Source organism: Pelophylax lessonae, assembly GCF_965119305.1.
Source record: "Pelophylax lessonae genome assembly, chromosome: 9".
NCBI lineage: Eukaryota > Metazoa > Chordata > Amphibia > Anura > Ranidae > Pelophylax > Pelophylax lessonae.
Window position 1 is genome coordinate 223066610 of NC_138776.1, and position 22950 is coordinate 223089559.

General features: G+C 46.8%; 1 protein-coding gene across 1 annotated transcript in view; it reads left to right on the forward strand.

The window, feature by feature from the left end:
• The first annotated feature begins 3566 nt into the window (after positions 1-3566).
• Positions 3567-22950, forward strand: part of TMEM132A (transmembrane protein 132A) — a 669669-nt gene continuing 650285 nt past the window's right edge. The window contains exon 1 of the mRNA XM_082267409.1: positions 3567-3652. Within this exon, the coding sequence (XP_082123535.1) occupies positions 3607-3652 (46 nt within the window). The 5' untranslated portion in view covers positions 3567-3606. The remainder of the gene's footprint in view (positions 3653-22950) is intronic.

Below are 22950 nucleotides of genomic sequence, written 5' to 3' on the forward strand. Positions count from 1 at the left end.
AGCTTTCCCAAATAGCACATAGGAACGCTCACAATTGTACAAGTTACTGTTTCAAGATCAGATTTACAATTTTTTTTTTGAGAAACTAAAAATCCCAGCATTCCCAAAAAGCGCATAGGAACGCTCACAATTGTACAAGTTACTGTGGGGAATAGCACTGTGCATGGGTTTTTATGGGTTGTCAGACACTGTCCAGGGGGCGCATGCACAGTAGTATTGAATCGTCCTGCCGAGAAGCCCAACTCTCATGCATGGGTGTTGGAGTTCTCTGTGAATGGGCATTGCCGTTCGCGCATGCGCAGTAAGTAATTGTTATAGGTGTGCGCACAGGGTGTGTGAGGTGTGCCTCTGCACACCCTAATCAGCCCGTGTGGTGCAGATTCCCCCTGTATAAAACCCCTGATATTTTACCAAAGCCCCCTAACACCTATGGAATTGTATTCTGCTGCTGAGAACTCCAACTCTCATGCACAGAGTTGGAGTTCTCTGTGAACGTGCTTTGAAGGTGGTACATGCGCAGTAGCGGCAACTTGCCGAGATCTCCGACCGAAAGTGACGCGGGTTGGAGATTTTGGCAAGTTAGAGATTTCGACAGTACACCACCTCCCTGAAATGAGGTTGCCACCTCCCTGCAGTGGCGTACCTAGAGCATTTGGCACCCGGGGCGGATCCTATATCTGGCACCCACCTTAAAATGTAAAAACGCCCACAAAAAATTTGTAATGTTTTCAAGAATATTTATTGCACACATTTCACAGCCCCCCATCACAGTGCCCCTTGCAGTCTGCCCCCCGTCTCTCTAATCCCAGTTCCCCCTTTTGCACTTTCTGCCTCCCCTGCACAGTCCTACCTTTGGCATTAACAGATAGCTAATACTATTAGCAATGTGTTTAAGTTTGAGTAAGAGATAGGAGACATGCTAAAGGAGATGGTCAGAGACTGCGGACATAGTACAGGAGATGGTCAGAGACTGCGGACATAGTACAGGAGATGGTCAGAGACTACGGACCTGATACAAGAAATGGTCAGAGACTGGGGACATGATACAAGAGATGGTCAGAGACTGCAGACATACAAGAGATGGTCAGAGACTGTAGACATGATACAGTAGATGGTCAGAGACCGCAGACGTGATACAAGAGATGGTCAGAGACTGCAGACATGATACAGGAGGTGGTCAGAGACTGCAGACATGATACAAGAGATGGTCAGAGACTGCAGACATGATGCAAGAGATGGTCAGAGACTGCAGACATGATACAAGAGATGGTCAGAGACTGCAGACATGATACAGGAGATGGTCAGAGACTGCAGATATAGTACAGGAGATGGTCAGAGACTGCAGACATAGTACAGGAGATGGTCAGAGACTGCAGACATGATACAGGAGATGGTCAGAGACTTCAGACATGATACAGGAGATGGTCAGAGACTGCAGACATGATACAGGAGATGGTCAGAGACTGCAGACATAGTACAGGAGATGGTCAGAGACTGCAGACATGATACAAGAGATGGTCAGAGACTGCAGACATAGTACAGGAGATGGTCAGAGACTGCAAACATAGTACAGGAGATGGTCAGAGACTGCAGACATGATAGAAGGGATGGTCAGAGACTGCAGATGTGATACAAGAGATGGTCAGAGACTGCAGACATGATACAGGAGATGGTCAGAGACTGCAGACATGATACAAGAGATGGTCAGAGACTGCAGACATGATACAGGAGATGGTCAGAGACTGCAGACATAGTATAGGAGATGGTCAGAGACTGCAGACATGATGCAAAAGATGGTCAGAGACTGCAGACATAGTACAGGAGATGGTCAGAGACTGCAGACATAGTACAGGAGATGGTCAGAGACTGCAGACATGATAGAAGGGATGGTCAGAGACTGCAGATGTGATAGAAGATAAAAGAACACTAGGGGGGCTGGAGAGCACAGGGAAAGCAGAGAGCACTGGAGGAGCTGAAGGGCAAGGGGGGGGGGGGAACTGGAGAGAAGTAAGGGGGGGGTTGAAAGCGCAGGGTGTAGAGAGCACGGGAGGGCCAGCAGGGAAAACCAGGGGGATGGAGAGCAAGGGGGTAGGAGGGGGAACTGGAGAGCACTGGGGGGAACTGGAAATCACTGAGGGGGGAGCCAGGGAGCACAGGGGGGAGGAGAGCACTGGGGGAGCCAGAGAGCATGGGGGGGGATAAAAAGCACTGTGGGGAGCTGAAGAGCACCAGGGGGGTAGAGAGCACCGGGGGGAGCTAAAGAGCACGGGGGGCTAAAGAGCACTTGGGGGTTAAGAGCACTGAGGGGTCTAAGAGCACTGGGGGGGGGGTTAAGAGCACTGGGGGGGGGGGGTTAAGAGCACTGGGAGGGGTTAAGAGCACTGGGGGGTTAAGAGTGGGGGGTTAAGAGCACTGGGGGGGCTAAGATCACTGGGGGGGTTAAGAACACGGGGGGGGGGGGGGCTGGAGAGAACTGGGGGGCCAGTAAAAGAAGTTGTATAGGAGGGGGACTGGACAGCTGCATATAGATGAATTGATATTTCCATATTTCTCCTGCTGCCGCTGGATGCCTGCAGGAGGGAGAGGAGGAGAATCATCCAGCGGCAGCAGGAGAAATATGGAAATATCAATTCATCTATATGCAGCTGCCCCATCCCCGTCCTATCCAGCACACACACGAGGCTGCACGGCGGGTACTTACCTTCTTCCCGCCGCCTCCCCCCCTGCGAGCAGCGCGGACTGAAGGAGCTCAGCTGTCACTGCAGCTGCCTTCTCACAGAGAAGGTCGCGCCGGGCAGGACTCCGGGCTGACACCCCCCCCCCCCAGTGAGTGGCACCCCCCCAGTGAGTGGCACCCGGGGGCAGACCACCACCCCCCCCCGCCTCCCTGAAATTAGTTTTTGCAGGTTCGGATGTCTTTATTAGTGTGAACAAAATGATAAAAATTTAGTCTGGGTACAGTGTTGCATGGCCACGCAATTGTCATTCAAAGTGCGACAGTGCTAAAACCTTAAAATTGGCCTGGGCAGGAAGGGGATAAAAGTGCTGGAATTGAAGTGGTTTTAAAGGGTGTCCTGTCTGAAAAACACTGCTCTGGGCAATGGGGGGGGTTAATGGTACAGTAGTCATCTCCGTCTTTGTTATCACACAAGTCAGGGCTCAAATGCTGTTTGTCCAAAGAGCCTTTCCACTCTTCAGCACCAACCCCCGATTCGTCCTCCCTCCTCCCCCTCTCAGTCTCCACCCTTCGGCCTCCCTCTTTTGTCTATTCTTGTCTTTGTATCATCTTCAGAGGGCAGCTCCATTGATACATATAGGGTTAGATGAGCCGTGCGGCTTTCTGTACATAACGAATACACGCTACGCTACATCATCCTTGCCCTTTGCTGAACTGACTGCGCCTACAGGTTGTCGCAGCGTGATTTCACCCACCTATACACACATCCAGGGCACCGCCAAGTATGACACACTACAGCGTAAAGGAAAGCATTGTGCGCGATGCTACACCATGATAAACGCATCGATGTAAAAACAAGGGCAGAAGCACCGTGATCCAGACGGACAGACGCGTATGTATTCTTCCGGAGCAGCTGTGGCAGCAGAGACATGGAAGCTTACCTCTTCCTACTGTGGACAGCGAGCGCTGCAAGAGGTATTGTTTTACTTTCCATTTGTCTCCTGTGATTTTCATGCAGTTATGACAGTATGTTTAAAAAATATCAGACAAAATGACACTATTAACATAAGCTAGATGATAGAAATGCATATGGAATGTCTATTTTTCCTTTACCCTGCAGGTAGAACGCAGATGTGGTTGTAGAGGTCTGCAGGGTGGAGTATTTCTTTTAGCTGCCAAGGACTAATAATGGAAGAGTCAAAAAGCAGACATTGCATGAAAAGCAAGCCCTCCATCAATAAAAACAAAACACTGTAGGCTTTATTTATAGGGTTAGAGATGTGGCAAAAAAAGTGTTTTAGCTACGTGTTTAATGCTTCTTTGGCATCTGCCAACGTGCTAGGTAATTAACCACTTCTGGACCGGAAGCACTTAATGACCAGGCCATATTTTGCGATTCGGCACTGCGTTACTTAAACGGATGGTCGTGCGATGCTGTACCCAAGTGAAATTGACGTCCTTTCTTCCCACAAATAGAGCTTTCTTTTGGTGGTATTTGATCACCTGTGCGATTTTTATTTTTTTGTGCTATAAACAAAAAAAGAGCGACAATTCTGAAAAAAATAATAATTTTTCACATTCTGTTATATAACATTCTCAAAAAAAATCAAAATTTCTTTAACATTTTAGGCCAATTTGTTTTCTGCTACATATTTTTGGTATAAAAAAAATCGCAATAAGCGTATTTTGATTGATTTGCCCAAAAGTTATTGCGTCTACTAACTACGGGAAAGATTTATGTAATTTTTATTGTTGGTTTTTTTTTCTAGTAATGGCGTCGATCTGCGTTTTTTTTTTTTTTTGCGGGACTGCGAAAATTGTGGCGGACAGACCCCTAACTGTCATTTTTTACTCTTTTGGGGTGGGGGGGGGGGGCAGTGACATTACTACAGTAATCAGTGCTAAAAATATGCACTGTTACTGTAATAATGACACTGGCAGGGAAGGGGTTAACACTATGGGTGATCAATGAGTTAAATGTGAGCCTAGGGGAGTGATTCTAACTGTAAGGGGGAGGGGCTTATGGAATGACCATAGAGACCTGTGATCCTACATAGAAGGATCACAGGAGCTCTGTGTTCATTCCAGAGAGAAAAACGGTCAGCTGTGTTTACAACAGCTGACCGTTCTTTCTCAGCGGGGAGCGATTGCGGGTGTCAGGTAGCAATCGGAGCCGCCTGCCCCGTGCATCGAAGTCCACGCTGCCGAGTGGGGGGCGGGAGCACGCCGGTGGTGGCGTGCGACTGACGTAGCCCTACGGTGGTTCGCGCAGGAGGGCCACCCTGCCGCAGTGTATATGCGGTGGGAGGTCTGGAACTGATTAAAACACTGGCATGTAGAAGGAACAGTGTATACTTGCTTATTAGTGTTAATTTGCATTGCATTAAGAATTTTAGGGCATGTCATGTTCTCTAGGCTTTGCTGCAAGTAGGTGCCGTAATTGAATTCTATTGCAATGCTTCAAAAATGCACACTAAATGAGTCAAAAATACTATAAGAGTTTTTCATGTATTCAGTACGCATTTTGAAGTGTCTAAAGTGTTTGTCTTCCTTGTGAAAAAATAAAAGTCAGAAAACAGGTGGTGGCGTCTTGGCAGCATTTGTTGTTATGGAACGCATCCTGAAAGCAGGCAAACTTATAGAGTTAACCCACATTTGTAATTTTGCAACATCTCTTGTCAGTCTCAAAATACACACCATGGGTAATCTAGTATTCAAATGGCAAGCAACTAGAGTTTCTAATACCCCAGAGACTATCCCCACTCAAGGGGAGCCTATGGAGATACCTTCTAGGCCAGGAGTTCCCAAACTGTGGGTCGGAACCCACTGGTGGGTCGCGAGCTGTGTTTGAGTGGGTCGCGCTGAGTCGAAAATCGTTGAGAGCATGCCCGCTTAAAATGTGCTGTGCGAGCCTGCGCAAATTAGAGAGTCAGAGCAGTCAAACATGCGATGGATTCAGGACCCCACCGACGCAGTTTATGGAGGCTGGTCTGCATTTCCCGCGAGGAGGATACTTGCATCAGTGAGTAGGTATGTGGGCTGTTATGTAGGATATGTTCATGGGATGCAGTGCCAGCTCCTCAGTCCTGCTGGCGGCAGCGGTGGTGGCTAGACTGGTGGTGGGATTCTCTCAGCTATAGCGGGCAGAGATAGCAGCCTCGGTGTCATAGGAGGACTAGGTGGCTCGGCGGTGTCAGGAGTTCATGGCAGCTTCTGTGACCCCAGTAGAGGATCTGAAGTAGAAGAGCAAGGACAACAAGACCAGCATGGAGCTCCTCATCATGGAGACTCTGTGTGAGGTGTGCTGGGCCCTGGAGAGGGCAAACAGGAGCTTCACCTTCACTGTGGACCGCTGGGAGAGGAAGGAGGGTGAGTGCCTTATAGCCTGCGGATCACTGTCCTGGGGTGGTTGATTTCTGTCATCTGCCTGCCTTATACTGTCAATGAGGGTGCTGATTACTTACAACTCCGCTTATATGCCACACATGCCACAGGTTTCTGACCCCTCACTTAGAAAATCTGGCAAGTGTATTCAATAATGAATTGAAAAGTAGTAAATTTATATTTTTAATTTAACATCCCCCTCCCTAAATATGCATTATTATTATTATTAGCATTGATATAGCGCCAAGTCGCCAACAAATTCTGTAGCGCTTTACAATATTCTATTACAAGCAAGTGGGTCCCGAAAAATAACTGTATTCAGAAGTGGGTCTTGTCCCAAGAAAGTTTGGGAAGCCCTGTTCTAGGCTATCCCCAAGACCAATACAAAGGGAAATTGGAAGGGGGGGGGGGACACCTACCCTCCTCAGAATAAACAATTTCAGTCTTCAAAGGGAGGAGGAAAATCCCAATATCCTGCCCCTTATAGTAACCAACATGATGATTTTTCCAGATAAATAGGAATTACGGTAACTCCACCCACACACCTAATCGTGGGGGAAGGGGTTTCTACTTACAATAGATATGCTCCCCTTGAGGACGATGGTTGGGAGTGCCCTTCTGATAATAGGGTAATTACCCGCCACCCATATGATACCCCCAATCGAGGGTGTAATCGAGAGAGGGATCAATACCAGCAAGGAGATCATCCCTACCGGGAACCTCCCCAATATTCTAGACCTTTTCCCTGATATCAACAGGATGGTGAATACCACTCAGGGGATTTTTCCAGGGGCAACCAAAACAACAAAAGAAACATAGAACAAAGAGAGGGACCAGAGGGGGGAGGCACACAAGGTCAAAAAAGAAGACAGGTATAAGAGATGTGGGTATCTTTAATCTTTCTAAAACTGTCTTCTCGTAGTAGAAGCAGTTAGTCCTCAACCGTGGTCTTAAGTTTGCCCCCCCAAGGTGTTGAGTAAATTCGACACTTTTATGGATGTGCAAAAATATACTAGAAAGCTAAACATCAAAAGATACCTCATCTCTAATCCTACCCGCACCATGATCAATGGTGAGAATAGATTAACATACTTTCCTTGCAAATGCCTCTTTGTTCAATCCTCCTGTTAAAATATCCCCCTCTATTCAAGTGTTTAGGGACCTTGTCCTTAACGACATAGACCTGATTAAAATCAATAAACCCCCCAAAAACAATGCCCTACAAATTGGCCAGCAAAAACTATGTGATAAAAAGGACATATGTAGTTATGCGCCCTGCGGATAAGGGGGGAGGGATTGTCATTATGGACAAGGAAGACTATGTTTTGGAAATGAACAACATCTTAGGTGATAGGGACACATACAGAATTTTATAAGGAAATCCCACAACCAAATTTAAGAGGGAACTCCAACTAATGATCAATAAGGCTTATGATGATGGTATTCTACATAAAAAAGAAAAGGCATACCTCATCCCTTCTGCTCCACGCTTACCGGTTATTTACTTTCTCTCTAATGTTCATAAAAATCCCGTTAAACCCCCCGGAAGTCCCATTATTAGTGGGATTGAGTCCCTCTGGTCCCGCATTGGCAAATATGCCGATGAATTTTTGCAGCCTATAGTATCAAAGATGCAGTCGTATCTAAAAGATACACCCATGCTCTCAACATCTTGCAAGAGGTAGTTTGGAAGGAGGGATTAATTATGGCTACAGCTGATGTGGCGTCGCTGTACACCATTATTTCCCACCAACAAGGGTTGGAACCAGCCAGTTATTATTTGGACACGGAAAGCTCTCTGGCAGGGGAACAAAAATCATTTATTCTGGAGGTTTTGAAGTTTGCAATGACACATAATTTTTTCTGGTTTAATAACATCTTCTATCTACAAGATCGCGGTGTCACAATGGGAGCAAAGTTTGCTCCAAGTCTGGCAAACCTTTTTATGGCCAGATGGGAGGAGGAGGTCATCTTTAGGGACCGTCTGCCACAACTTGTTTTGTGGCGGAGGTACATAGATGACATCCTCCTCCTATGGGATGGAGACCAGTTGTCCCGTAATTCCTTCATGCAAGATCTGAATAGGAATAACAGAGGCATTAAGCTGGATTGCTTCAGTAGTACAGCACAGGTGACCTTTCTGGATCTGAACTTGATTCTATGCGGGGATCAGATAATCACCACTACGCACTTCAAAAAAACAGACTGCAGTGCTTTCATCCCTACAGATAGTTGTTAACATGATTCCTGGGTAAAGGCAGTCCCCAAGGGTCAGTTCATGCGTTTGCGCTGGAACTTATCTTGGGGATTTCCTGTCACAAGCCTCAGACTTGAAGTCCAGATTTCTAGACAAGGGCTATAGTTATGATAGCATGGATAAAACCATTAGAGAGGTGGCTAATATCGACAGAACTACACCATTGACACCCAGTATGCGAAAAAAATCAAATTAATGACTCTTTCTAAAATTCTTTTGTCACCTCCTTTTCTTCAACACTTTCTAATTAAAAACATTATTCGGAAACATTGGTCTGTGGTGAAGAATGACCGTGTACTAGGTCCAGCACTACCTGATTAACCTAGTGTTATTTTTAGAGGTGTCCCTTCTTTGAGACACAAAATAGCACATAATGTCATTGATAGACCCTCAAGGCCTCTTTTCTTCCCCGAACTAAAAGGTTTTTTCCCCTGCCGAAAATGTAACATCTGCGCCCTTCGTTCTTTTAATGGTAGGAGGATCGAGAAATTTTGATCGCAACAAACTGGTAGAGAATTTACCATCAATTCTTTTATTACATTCTCTACCAAAAATGTTGTATATATGCTCCAATGCAAATGCGGCAAACAATATGTGGACCGCACTATGAGAACTTTACAAATACGTTTAGGTGAACACGTTGGAAATATTAAAAAAGGGTTCCCGGGTCATAGTGTTTCTAAACACTATGACCTGTGTCACCAAAGGAACCCTCACAATACATTTTTTGTTGCCATTGACAAATTTACTCCCCACTGGAGGGGATCTAATACCAAAAGGGAGATCTCTCGCATCGAAACACGGTGGATTTATAGTTTAAAAACATTTGTCCCCCATGGTTTAAACGTGGAGTGGGTCATTAACTGCTTTATTAATAATAGTTGATTGTCCCCCTTTTTTTTTTTCTTTTTTTTGGTTTTGTGTTCTTATTTATTTACATATTTTATATTTCATTTATATTGTGTAGTATAGAGCTCTTTTGATGTAATTCTTCATTATGCTGTTGTTGGTTAAACCACACGCAGGGGTCTTTGGAGTTGCTGCATCATATTCACAGAGCCCCTTTCTTTTATATTTATTTATTTTTATTTTGTGTCATTGTTTATATAATTTTCCACCACTAGGTGGAGCGTTTCTTATATTTACTATTTGGTCCGAGGACATACAATGCGAAGGGTTCAATGTGAGCTTCACATATTATAATAGAAGATCCCTGGTGTCAGCAGTTTGGACCCTCTCCCTTTTGCTCTTATGTGTCACCGGAAGTCCTTTTTATTGTTATTGTTGTCCTTCATTCGGCTCTGACATATTTTTAAGACTACTTGGTCATCTGACATCACATCAGCCCTTGCGTGTATATATGATGCGGCACTTCCGCCCTCAGTGGCTGTGGTTGGGCGGCATGTACGCTGCCCGTTTTTTACATAGCGGGGGATATAAATAGGCGTGGAGGTCATGTCTGGCAACCACGCCCCAGACGACGTCAACCTATGATGGAACGCGTTCAGCGGTGCCAGACATAACATCACCACTTCCCCTTTGCTGGTTTCTTACTGTTTGTGCGAACGCGGGACGCCGCGGTTTCCATTGACATCAGCGGTTCTTGGAATTTTGGATATGCTTGTTTTATCTTCAAATATGTGAGTGCACCTTTTTTAATAAACTTGCTTTTAGTGGTATACAGTATTACGCTATGTGCCTCCTTTATCCCTTAAAATATACATGGCCTGCATGTGTCCGTTTATGAGTACATCCTGAGGATTGATATCTGGTGTTTCTGCATACCTCCTCTGAGAAGCGCTTGTGGCCTTTCCATTAGGTTGGATGGCCATATGTTTCTGGTAAGCAGCCATTTTATATGTTCTCACGGGTGATCTCCTTCCATCCATGGTGTGAAGCGTTTGGACACTATCCACTTACTGGGACTTGTGGTTCCTCTACAATTTTTTTGCACAATTTTCCTATGTATTCTTTTTTCATTTAAGGATTCTTTTATGGACTTTATTGAGTTATTGTCATACACCTTATCCACTTGTTGGGACTTGTGGTTCTTCTACAATTTTTGACAACTTTTTCGTATGTATTCCTTTCTCATTTAAGGACTCTTATATGGACTTTCTTGAATTATTGTCATACACCTGATATTGATTTCAGTATTTTTTTATGTTAACGCTACACGTTATGCACATTTTGTTTTGGATTTTTCTATAGGTCTGTGTATGCGGCTTTCTCTTTTTGTCACAGATATTTAATTTATTTATTTAATTTTTTCTTATACATAGCGCAGAAATCTCCTTTGGTTTATATAAGTTATGACAGTCTGCATCAAAAAGCAGACATTGCACGAAAAGCAAGCCCTCCATCAATAAAAACAAAACACTGTAGGCCTTATTCATAGGGTTAGAGATGTGGCAAAGAAGTGTTTTAGCTACGTGTTTAATGCCTCCTTGGCACCTGCCAACGTGCGAGGTAATTAACCACTTCTGGACCGGAAGATTTTCCCCCTTAACGACCAGGCCATAATTTGCAATTCGGCACTGCGTTACTTTAACGGACAATTACGCGGTCCTGCGATGATGTACCCAAATAAAATTGATGTCCTTTTTTCCCACAAATAGAGCTTTCTTTTGGTGGTATTTGATCACCTGTGCAATTTTTTTTATTTTTTGCGCTATAAACAAAAAAAGAGCGTCAATTCTGAAAAAAAAAAAAAAAAAAAACTGTATTTTTCACATTCTGCTATATAACATTCTCAAAAAAAAAAAAAAATAATTTTTTTAGCATTTTAGGCCAATTTGTTTTCTGCTACATATTTTTGGTTAAAAAAATTGCAATAAGCAGATTTTGATTGGTTTGCGCAAAAGTTATCGCGTCTACTAACTATGGGAAAGATTTATGTCACTTTTATTGTTTTTTTTTTTTTTACTAGTAATGGCGGCGATCAGTGATTTTTTGCGGGACTGCGACATTATGGCAGACCGATCCGACCCCTAACTGTCATTTTGACTCTTTTGGGGGTGGGGGGGGGATCAGTGACATTACTACAATAATCAGTGATAAAAATATGCACTGTTACTGTAATATGACACTGGCAGGGAAGGGGTTAACACTGTGGGTGATCAATGGGTTAAATGTGAGCCTAGGGGAGTGATTCTAACTAAGGGGGTGGGGCTTATGGAATGACCATAGAGACCTGTGATCCTACATAGAAGGATCACAGGGCCACACTGCCGCAGTGTATATGCGGTGGGTGGTCCGGAACCGGTTAAAACACTGGCACGTAGGAGGAACAGTCTATACTTGCCTATTAGTGTTATTTTGCATTGCATTAAGAATTTTAGGGCATGTTCTCTAGGCTTTGCTGCAAGTAGGTTCCGTAATTTGAATTCAATTGCAATGCTTCAAAAATGCACACTAAATGAGTCAAAAATACTATAAGGGTTTTTTCATGTGTTGAGCACACATTTTGAAGTGTCTAAAGTGTTTGTCTTCCTTGTTAAAAAAAAAAATCAGTAACGCATCCTGAAAGCAGGCAAACTTTTAGAGTTAACCCACATTTGTAATTTTGCAACATCTCTTGGTAGTCTCAAAAAACACACCATGCATCTTACCAAATACCTTGGGGTGTCTACTTTCCAAAAAAGAGTCATTTGGGGAGGTTTTGTGCTATCTTGGCATTTCATGGCCTCCAAATCTGTGATAGGTAGTGAGGAGTGAAATCAACAATTTACACCCTTAGAAAGCCTGAAGGCGGTAATTGGTTTTTGGAGTCCTGTACACGGCTAGACTGCCAAAAAGTCTCACACATGTGGTATCTCCATACTCAGGAGAAGCAGCAGAATGTATTTTGGTGTTTCATTTGATGGTATATTCATGGTATGTATGTGTGAGCAATATATCATTAAGGCTCCGTTCACATGTGAGCGTATGGATCGCGGGCAGAACCGCCGCGGTTCCGCCCGCGATCCGGAGAATTATTGCAAATCGCGGGACGCCTAGCGTTGCCCATTGATTTGCAATAGCCTCCCAAACGCCGAGCGATGTTGCCGCGATTTCCGCCTGCCGAATCGCGGCAACATCGCGCAAACAAAATCGCGGGACGCAATACGCTCCAAAGAAGTACAAAGAGAATTTTGTGTAAAAAAAAAAAAAAAAAACAAAACAAAAAAACAAATTGTCATTTTCCCGAAACTTGTGGCAAAATATGAAATATTCCATGGACTAAACATGCCTCTCTCTCTCTATCTCTCTCTCTCTCATATGCCTCTGTGAACCTGCGTCAATTATACACTAATATTCATGCACAGTATATTAATATGGGTTCCCGGGTGGTGGCCTCACTAGATATAGGTTTTTGAATGATGCTAGATCTTCCTTACAGGGGGCCCTTCAGGTATTGAACTCCTTTTCTTTTGTCAATGGTCTTAAAGTCAACTGGACTGGATCTTTTGTTTCCAATTGATTTGGAGGCACTAACTCAGCCCCCCGATGTTCCATTACAGTGGGTGGAAGGTTTTAAATATCTGGGAGTGGTGATTTCTCGGCGGGCTTCAGATTTTCTTCCATTGAATTTGTCCCCAGTATTGGGAGACATGTGGCTGAGACTGAAGGCATGGGAAGACTTACCGTTATTGTTATTGGGGCGCATCAACTTGGTAAAAATGGAAATTCTCCCGAGAATGATATATATGTTTAGGCATTGTCCTCAATGGATTCCAAAATAAGTTTTTGTAAAGCTTAACCAGGTTTTCTCCTCCTTTTTATGGGGGCCAAAAAATTATAGATACAAAATGGCTACCTTGATGGGCTCTCTCAGGGGCTCTGAGGAAGATGCGATGCCTCGAAACGCGCAAGCCTAGCTTCAGAGGACGCTATAACTTGTTCTGATGCGGTTGGAACTGTATCCATTTGATATGCTTTTATCAAGACTCCGTTTGTGAGTATTTTTATACCTTTTATTCAATAAAACCTTTAGACCCGGTTCACACTACTCCGACTTGGCACGCGACTTGTGCGACCAAGTCGCCCCAAGTCGCTTGTCATTACAAATTTAATATAAATGAATGAGAGCCGTCTTAATATGCACTACTGAAGTCGCTCCGACTTCAGAAAAGGTTCCTGTACTACTTCAAGGCGACCTCTATCCGACTTGTGCACATAGACTTCAATGGGAGTCGCCTCTAAGTCGGATCCTTATCTATTTTCAAGCGACTGTGATCAGACTTTCCAGGAAGAAAACGATTACTCAGGCATTCCCCACAGACAAAGTCGCCTATCATTTAAGTCTCTTCAAAGCCTCTTCAAAAGTCTCTTCAAAAGTCTCTTCAAAAGTCTCTTCAAAGTCGTGCTAAAGTCGCGCTAAAAAGTCGCTCCTTTATGGGGTGACTTTCTGGTCGCGGTAGTGTGAACCGGCTCTTATAGAGGATAATGCACTAGGCCAGTGCGCCCTTGTGTTTGTTTTTTGATTTTATTGGTCTCAGACTACTCTGGTCTTGAAAAGGGGCTGCAAGGCCGAAGTATCCAAGCAAAGGCAAGTAGAAAGTCTTCGGTAGCCGCATGAGTGTGGCTGGATGTGGTTAGAAGATTACCTCTCAGAGCGCAGGAGATAGGTGTTTTGCACCAAATTTTTTGTTTGGTCTACCTTGATGCGCCCCTGGGACCAGGGTGGCCTGGCCTTCCCAGACTTGCATAAGTACTATTTGGCCACCCGATTTGTTACAGCTGTATGGTGGCTTAGTCCTGATGCAAGTAATCCTTTCGGTTGGAGGCTGTGGTATTGAACTCCTTGGAGGCGCTCCGGTTCCTTTTACAGTGCCTTGCGAAAGTATTCGGCACCCTTGAACTTTTCGACCTTTTGCCACATTTCAGGCTTCAAACATAAAGATATAAAACTAATTTTTTTTCAAGAATCAATAACAAGTGGGACACAATCATGAAGTGGAACGAAATTTATTGGATATTTCAAACTTTTTTAACAAATAAAAAACTGAAAAATTGGACGTGCAAAATTATTCAGCCCCCTTAACCACTTGCCTACAGGGCACTTTCACCCCCTTCCTGCCCAGGCCAATTTTCAGCTTTCAGCGCTCTCATGCTTTGAATGACAATTGTGCGGTCATGCTACACTGCACCCATATGAAATTTTTATCATTTTTTTTTCACACAAATAGAGCTTTCTTTTGGTGGTATTTTTTTTGTATTTCTTACAAAAAAAAGAAAAAAGGCAGAAAGATTTGAAAAAAAAAGTTTTTCTTATTTTCTGTGAGTAAATTTGGAAAATAAAATTTTCTCCTTCACTGATGTGCGCTGATGAGGTGGCACTGATGGGCACTGATAGGCTGCACTGATGGGCACTGATGAGGTGGCACTTATGGGCACTGATGAGGTGGCACTGATGAGGAGGTACTAATATGCCGCACTGATAGGTGGCACTGATAGGTGGCACTGATGGGCACTGAGATGTGGCACTGATGGGTACTGACGGGCGGCACTGATGGGCACCGAGAGGCGGCACTGATGGACACTGATGGGTGGCACTGATGGACACTGACGGGTGGCACTGATGAGCACTGATGGGCAGCACCATCAGTGCCCACACTCAGTGGCCATAGTGCTGCTAGTCAGTGCCCATCAGTGCCTAGATGAGCAGGCACTGATGGGCACTGACTGGCAGCACTATGGGCACTGATTGTGGGCACTGATGGCAGGCACTGATGGCGGGCACTGTGGGCACTGATGGTGGGCAGTTATGGCATTTTATTTCCTCTTGTGTAATCAGGGCGCTGGTGATCAGTGCCCTGATTACATTTCTCTGTGTCCCCTAACCGCTGATCAGCTCACCTCTTCCTCACACGCAGTCTCTGTGTGAGGAAGGAGAGCTGGCAATGAGAGATGATCTCATATGTTTACATTTGAGATCATCTCTCATTGGACGTTCCGATCACGTGGCAGATGGCCGCTGGGATTGGCCATTCACCACGATCTGTGATTGGCTGTGTCCAAGGGACATGGCCGACACAGATTTTCCCCGATGCGCGCTCGCGGTAGCGTGCGGGGAGCCTGTTACTGGCAGGCCGTATAAAGACGGCCTCCCGGAAATTAGAGCCTGCGCTGTAGCCCTCTTTCGGCTATAGCGCGGGCGGGAGGTGGTTAAGTTAATACTTTGTAGTGCCACCTTTTGCTGCGATTACAGCTGTAAGTCGCTTGGGTTATGTCTCTATCTGTTTTGCACATCGAGAGACTGAAATTTCTCTTACGTCCTCCGACAGTCGCCACCGCCTCTAAGTCATCACCGTTGGGTATTGACTTCCGCTCCGCAGGAGTAGCTAGGCGTAAAGACTTAGTCAAAAGAACAAAGGCATTTGCATATACACACCCATGGGGGCTTTCCCATCTGGTCAATACCCCCCTGCAGTGACCACTCCCAACTCAGTTTCATTCTGCCTAGCGTCAGGAGTAGTTAGGATTTACCTGGGGCTACAGTCTCAGCCTACCTTATCTTTTATTTGATTTTCTTTGAAAATGTCAGTTTTCTCTTACTTTACTAGCTGTTTCTTTTTTCAGCTTTAGTTTTTAGTCATTTCTTCGGAAGAAGATGGATTTAAGCGGTGCTGGGATTCGGACCGACCGCCCTGGTTCTCCAGGGTCAGATGGACCCCCAGCCCGCCATCGATCGTTCAGCCATGGTTCGTCCTGGCATTATGAACGACCCATCCCTGCTCGCAGCAGGGATGCAGCCGTGAGGTGGCTACCTCACTGGTCACATCTGCGATGCTGCAGTGTCATGTCCCTGGCTAACGGCACTCCCTGTCAGATGAGGACAGTGGCTTTCCACGCCATCTGGTACAGGTAAGTACTTCTGTGTGGGGCCTCTGTCTGGGGTGGCAGACCTGTGTTGCTGTGTGTCCCCCATGTCTGTGCCTGTGTGACTCCCTGATGCGGTCCCTGCGGGGATCGCTTGTGCATGCGCTGCGGTGCTGTCTGTTTTTGGGGGTCCCCTTCCCTGTGTCACTTCGGTGCTTGTTGGGGGTGCAGACTGTGTGTGTGGTGGCCGCGGCGGGGTAAAACCGCACGGTCCGCCATTTTAGGTATGGGCAGGCATGTTTGGCTTCTCTATGGGCAATACTACATGCTGTTTTGGCGCCATCCGCCGCCATTTTGCGGTAACAGAACGATCGTTCCGACCGCATGTCCGGCGGCCATTTTGGCGGAGCCTTCCATGCAATCCTATGGGGCAGCCATTTTCCCTAAGTCATGCAGCCTATAAGTTCAGCCTACTCTAGCAGCACTTCCTTTTCCTCTGAAGCAGGACATCGGTGGCAACACTCTGCGGGGCTCTGCGGGTTATCGCTCTCAATATCTTTCTGTATTGTCGCTTCTGGCTCAGTTTTTTCTTCTTCTGTTTGGGGGTCTTTGTCACTGTAGCTGTAGTGGTGGGCTGCGCACTCCGCAGCGGTCTTAAAGGGGCAGTACAAACTTTATTGCACTGTTTTGTCACCTTGAGCAATGGATTCTCAGGACAGCAAATTCCCCCCAGCTCTGGTGGGGTCCCCAGTTCTCCTGTGGCCCCTCTGAGACCTGATTTGGCCGCTGTAGTGACGACCTTGGTGTCAAATATGGAAATGCTGATGGCTAAACGTGCTGCTAAAAAGAGGCCCAGATTGTCTCTCTCCTCTGATTCAGATGGTGATATGGCTGCTGCTGCAAGCGTGCCCTTTTCAGGGTCTCGCTCATCCTTGGACCCGCTGGGGTCTGAGGGGGAGGCAGAGGTGGAAGGGGTTGATACCTCCTCCCCGGGGTCGCCTGAAGAGCGGGCGACCATGGATGAATTAATTGTTTCTGTTAAAGAAACACTACATTTGGAGGATGAGCCCAGTCCTCTGGGCGTTGTGTCCTCGTTTGGGACGCACAGGACCCGCAAGTCGGCGCAGGTTTTTCCCTGCCCCGCTGAGTTTCATTACACTGTTAATGAAATGTGGCGCACGTTAAAACGTCCATTCCTGGTGCCTAGTTGGTTCAAATTGCTTTATCCCTTTGCACCGGCTACGGAATCACGATGTTGTGTGCCTCCACAGGTAGATCTCACTGTGGCCGTGTTAAACAAGGCTACCTTGGTTCCTTCTGAGGATCCCCCGGTTTTCTGGGATCCCACGGACCGGCGGTTGGAGTCTCTAGCCCACCATTCCTATACGGTGGCGGGCTCGTTGCTCAGACCCGTTTTCGCGTCCGTTTTGGTGGCTCAGGTGGTGGCCGATTGGACGAAGGTGCTTAGGAGCAACCTCGTGTCTGATGATGTTCCGCCTGTCCGGCTGGAAATGGTGGATCAAATCCACAAAGGAATCATGTATCTGTGTGATGCGGCCTTAAATGAGGCCCCCTTAGTAGCACGCCTCTCTAGTGTCTCGGTGCTTAACCGGCGACTGATATGGCTGAAGAGCTGGTCGGCTGATCAGTCCTCGCGGAAAACAGTTGCTGATTTTCCCTATGCTGGCTCTCGCCTTTTTGGCGAGGCGTTGGATACCCTGGGGAAAGGCGTCACGGGGGGGGGCAAGAGCACTTTGCTGCCCCAGTACCCGAAGAACAAGTCCTTTCGAGGCAAGCGGGGTTCTGCGCCTAGATCCACTCAGGGGTCCTTTTGTGCCTTTCAGAACCAATCCAAGGGCAAGCCCTTCAAGGCCCAGGGCAGTCAGAAGAAGCCCTGGGCGGGTAAGCAGAAGTCAGGCAATGCCGGCTCGGGGGATCAGTCCGCCTCTGCCTGAAGGGGCGCCCTCACCCATTTCAGGGGTGGGGGGACGTTTGCGTGGTTTCCTCCAACCCTGCTCCAGATTTCGGACAGGTGGGTTCTGGAAATCATTCGATCGGGGAGCTCAGGTCCCTCAGGGACAACCCATCCTCGTCACTCAGGACTTGTATGCGGGGCCTGGGGTTGATGGTGTCGGCCTTTCGAGGCGATACCCTTTGCTCAGTTTCACACGCGGGCTCCCCAGGTGGAGATCCTGGCCAGCTGGGACAGACTGCCTCAGTCCCTGGATCTGAGTGTCTCATTGAGTTGTCAGACCAGATTGGCTCTTCTGTGGTGGCTCCAGTCCCCGTCGGTGGCGGAAGGCAAGTCCTTCCGTCCGTTGATGTGGACGGTGATTACCACGGATGCCAGCCTGTCGGGCTGGGGTGGAGTCCTGGACAACCTGTCTGCCCAGGGCACTTGGTCGGAGGAGGAGTCCTCCCTCCCGATAAATGTGCTGGAATTGCGAGCGATAAAACTCTGTCTCTTCCAGTGGTCGGACCGTCTTCGGGGCCGTCCTGTCCGGGTACAGACGGACAATGCTACCACGGTGGCTTACATCAACCACCAAGGGGGCACCAGGAGTGCTCGGGTGGCCCGGGAGGTGAACGACATTCCGTCTTGGGCCGAGACTCATGTCCCGGCAATCTCAGCAGTTCACATTCCGGGTGTGGAGAATTGGCAGGCCGACTATCTGAGCCGCCAGACACTGGACCAGGGGGAATGGTCCCTACACCCGGAGGTCTTCCAAATGCGAAGTGGGGATCCCCGGACGTGGATCTGTTCGCATCTCGGCTGAACCGAAAGGTGGGAAGGTTCGTGGCAAGAATGCGCGATCCGCTAGCGGACGCCTCGGATGCGTTAGTGGCCCCTTGGCATCAGTATCGTCTGATGTATGCCTTTCCTCCGATTCAGTTGCTATCCAGGTTCCTCCGCAGGTTAGTCTCGGAACCGCACCTGGTGATTCTGGTGGCTCCGGACTGGCCACGCCAGTCCTGGTACGCCGATGTTGTTCACCTGGCAGTGGCGCCTCCGTGGCGACTGCCTCTGCGGGAAGATCTCCTGTCTCAGGGTCCGATCTTCCATCCTGCTTTACAGTCGCTGGCTTTAACGGCCTGGCTGTTGATACCCAGGTCCTGAGGGACAGGGGGCTTTCCTCTGAGGTCATCCCTACCCTTGTCAAGGCTAGAAAAACCTCTTCTGGTAAAATATATTACCGTACCTGGAAGGCTTATTTCGCCTGGTGTGAGTCCAGGGGGTTCTCCCCTCGCTCGTACTCGGTGTCGAGAGTGTTGGCCTTCCTCCAGTCTGGGGTGGACCAGCGTCTGGCGCTGGCCACGATCAAGGGCCAGGTGTCCGCACTTGCTATTCTCTTCCAATGCCCTGTGGCGTCCCATTCTCTGGTTCGCACCTTCATTCAAGGTGTGCGACATTTGGCTCCTCCCAGGAAGGAGCCCTTACCTCCATGGGACTTGAAGTTGGTTCTGTCCGTGTTACAGCATACTCCCTTTAAAAACACTCGGGATATATCGTTGCCTCTGCTGTCTAAGAAGGTTGCCTTTTTGGTGGCGATCACTTCCGCTGGCAGGGTGTCGGAACTGGCAGCGTTATCTTGCCGTTTTCCATACTTGGTGATTCACCGGGGTAAGGTGGTCTTGCGTCTGCATCCCTCCTTTCTTCCTAAGGTGGTCTCTGAGTTCCACATTAATGAGGACATCGTCCTGCCTTCACTTTGTACGAAGCCTAAGCATCCTAAGGAGGTTGCTCTGCATTCCTTGGATGTTGTCAGGGCGATCAGGGTTTACCTGTCGTCTACGGAATCCTTTCGGAAGACGGATTCACTCTTTGTCCTTCCTGAGGGACCTCGGAAGGGCAGGGCTGCGTCTGCAGCGACTATTGCCAAATGGATCAGACAGACCATTGAACAGGCTTACGCCTTAAAGGAACGGGTTCCACCCTTCCCTGTTAAGGCGCACTCTACCAGATCTGTGAGTGCGTCCTGGGCCTATTGGCATCGGGCCTCGGTGGTCCAGGTGTGCAAGGCTGCGACTTGGTCGTCGGTGCACACTTTTTCCAAGTTCTACAAAGTAGATGTTCTGGCATCAGCTGATGCCTCTTTTGAAAGCAAGGTTCTCAGTGCGGCAGTGCCATGAAGGACCCTTGTTTTTTTATGGGTCCCTGGCTGTTGGTATTTGCTTTCCTGGGCTGTTGCTCCTGTTGAGCTTTGTTTCTGTTGCCCAGAAGATTCTCTTACGGTGCATGTAATGGGCCATACACACTATAAGATTTTCTGAAGACTTTTTCCTTTAGACTTACCAAAACCATGTAATATGAGGTCAAACCTAAACACTTTCCATTTGTATGCAATCTGGCCGGCCTTTGTACAACATAGAAAAGGTAAATCTGAAGAAAATCTAACCACAAAAGTTGGATAGTGTGTATCCAGCTTAAGATTCCTTTCTCTGATGTGGGTACTGCGTTGCTTTTTCTACTGTTGCGTCTCTTACCCCTCATGTCTATACTGCTTTGGGACATCCCAACGGTGATGACTTAGAGGCGGCGGCGACTGTCGGAGGACGTAAGAGAAAACTGAATTTTTGTAAAATCTTACCTGTAAAATTCCTTTCTCCTTTCTCCGTCCTCCGACAGTCGCCGCCCCCGCCCCTCTTTTGGGGTTGTGTTCTTATTACCTACTGCTATGCTACCAAACTGAGTTGGGAGTGGTCACTGCAGGGGGGTATTGACCAGATGGGACAGCCCCCATGGGTGTGTATATGCAAATGCCTTTGTTCTTTTGACTAAGTCTTTATGCCTAGCTACTCCTGCGGAGCGGAAGTCAATACCCAACGGTGATGACTTAGAGGTGGCGGCGACTGTCGGAGCACTCAGAGAAAGGAATTTTACAGGTAAGATTTTACAAAAATTCAGTTTTTTGCACATTCCTCCTTGGAAAACAGCTCGAGCTCAGTGAGGTTGGATGGAGAGCGTTTGTGAACAGCAGTTTTCAGTTCTTTCCACAGATTCTCGATTGGATTCAGATCTGGACTTTGACTTTGCCATTCTAACACCTGGATATGTTTATTTGCGAACCATTCCATTGTAGATTTTGCTTTATGTTTTGGATCATTCTCTTGTTGGAAGACAAATCTCCGTCCCAGTCTCAGGTCTTTTGCAGACTTCCAGAATGGTCCTGTATTTGGCTCCATCCATCTTCCCATCAATTTTAGCCATCTTCCCTGTCCCTGCTGAAGTAAAGCAGCCCCAAACCATGATGCTGCCACCACCATGTTTGACAGTGGGGATGGTGTGTTCAGGGTGATTAGCTGTGCTGCTTTTACGCCAAACATAACGTTTTTCATTGTTGCCAAAAAGTTCGATTTTGGTTTTATCTGACCAGAGCACCTTCTTCCACATGTTTGGCGTGTCTTCCAGGTGGCTTGTGGCAAACTTTAAACAACACTTTTTATGGATATCTTTAAGAAATGGCTTTCTTGTTACTCTTCCATAAAGGCCAGATTTGTGCAGTATACGACTGATTGTTGTCCTATGGAAAGAGTCTCCCACCTCAGCTGTATATCTCTGCAGTTCATCCAGAGTGATCATGGGCCTCTTGGCTGCATCTCTGATCAGTCTTCTCCTTGTATGAGCTGAAAGTTTAGAGGGGCAGCCAGGTCTTCGTAGATTTGCAGTGGACTGATACTCCTTCCATTTCAATATTATCGCTTGCACAGTGCTCCTTGGGATGTTTAAAGCTTGGGAAATCTTTTTGTATCCAAATCCAGCTTTAAACATCTCCACAACAGTATCTCTGACCTGCCTGGTGTGTTCCTTGTTCTTCATGATGCTCTCTGCGCTTTAAACGGACCTCTGAGACTATCACAGTGCAGGTGCATTTATACGGAGACTTGATTACACACAGGTAGATTCTATTTATCATCATTAGTCATTTAGGTCAACATTGGATCATTCAGAGATCCTCACTGAACTTCTGGAGAGAGTTTGCTGCACTGAAAGTAAAGGTGCTGAATAATTTTGCACGCCCAATTTTTCAGTTTTTTATTTGTTAAAAAAAGTTTGAAATATTCAATAAATTTCGTTCCACTTCATGATTGTGTCCCACTTGTTGATTCCTCACAAACTTCACAAAAAATTACAGTTTTATATTTTTATGTTTGAAGCCTGAAATGTGGCAAAAGGTCGAAAAGTTCAAGGGGGCCGAATACTTTCGCAAGGCACTGTATTTAGGAGTTCCGGGGCACCTTTATAACTTAACTCCTTCTATGCTTACCCCTATTCGTGCTTGGGATGCGGGCTTGAGATGTGAGTGTTATCCAAGGGGGGCAGTTTCCTTGAATGCCCCTTTGTGGTTGAGTCCCACCCTTCCCCAGTTTTATAAGTTTTCAGACCCAATAATGTGGACTAAATATAATATCAAACTGGTTTTGCAGATTGTCGATGGTCGGGAATTATTACCTTGGTGTTCACTGAGCCAGACTTTTAACATACCCAATTCATATATATTTCATTATTGTCAACTTTCCCATGCCTTCTATGTTCAGTTTTAGAGGAAAGGTGCGCTGATTGTGCAGTTTTAACTAGAGACGGCTGTGCGGTCTGATTGCTCGGAGAGGCCCATCTCCAGACTGTATTCTCACCTTCTTTCGGTTTCTCTCCTGCCATCGGAGAGACTTAGGACTAGTTGTCAGTTAGATATACCTGATCTGGAAGATGATGACTGGGAGGATGTGTGGGATTCCCCCTTTCTATACTTGATCTCTTTAAGGGACCGGTTAATTCAATTTAAAGCGGAGTTCCACCCAAAAGTGGAACTTCAGCTTTAGGTGGTTCTAA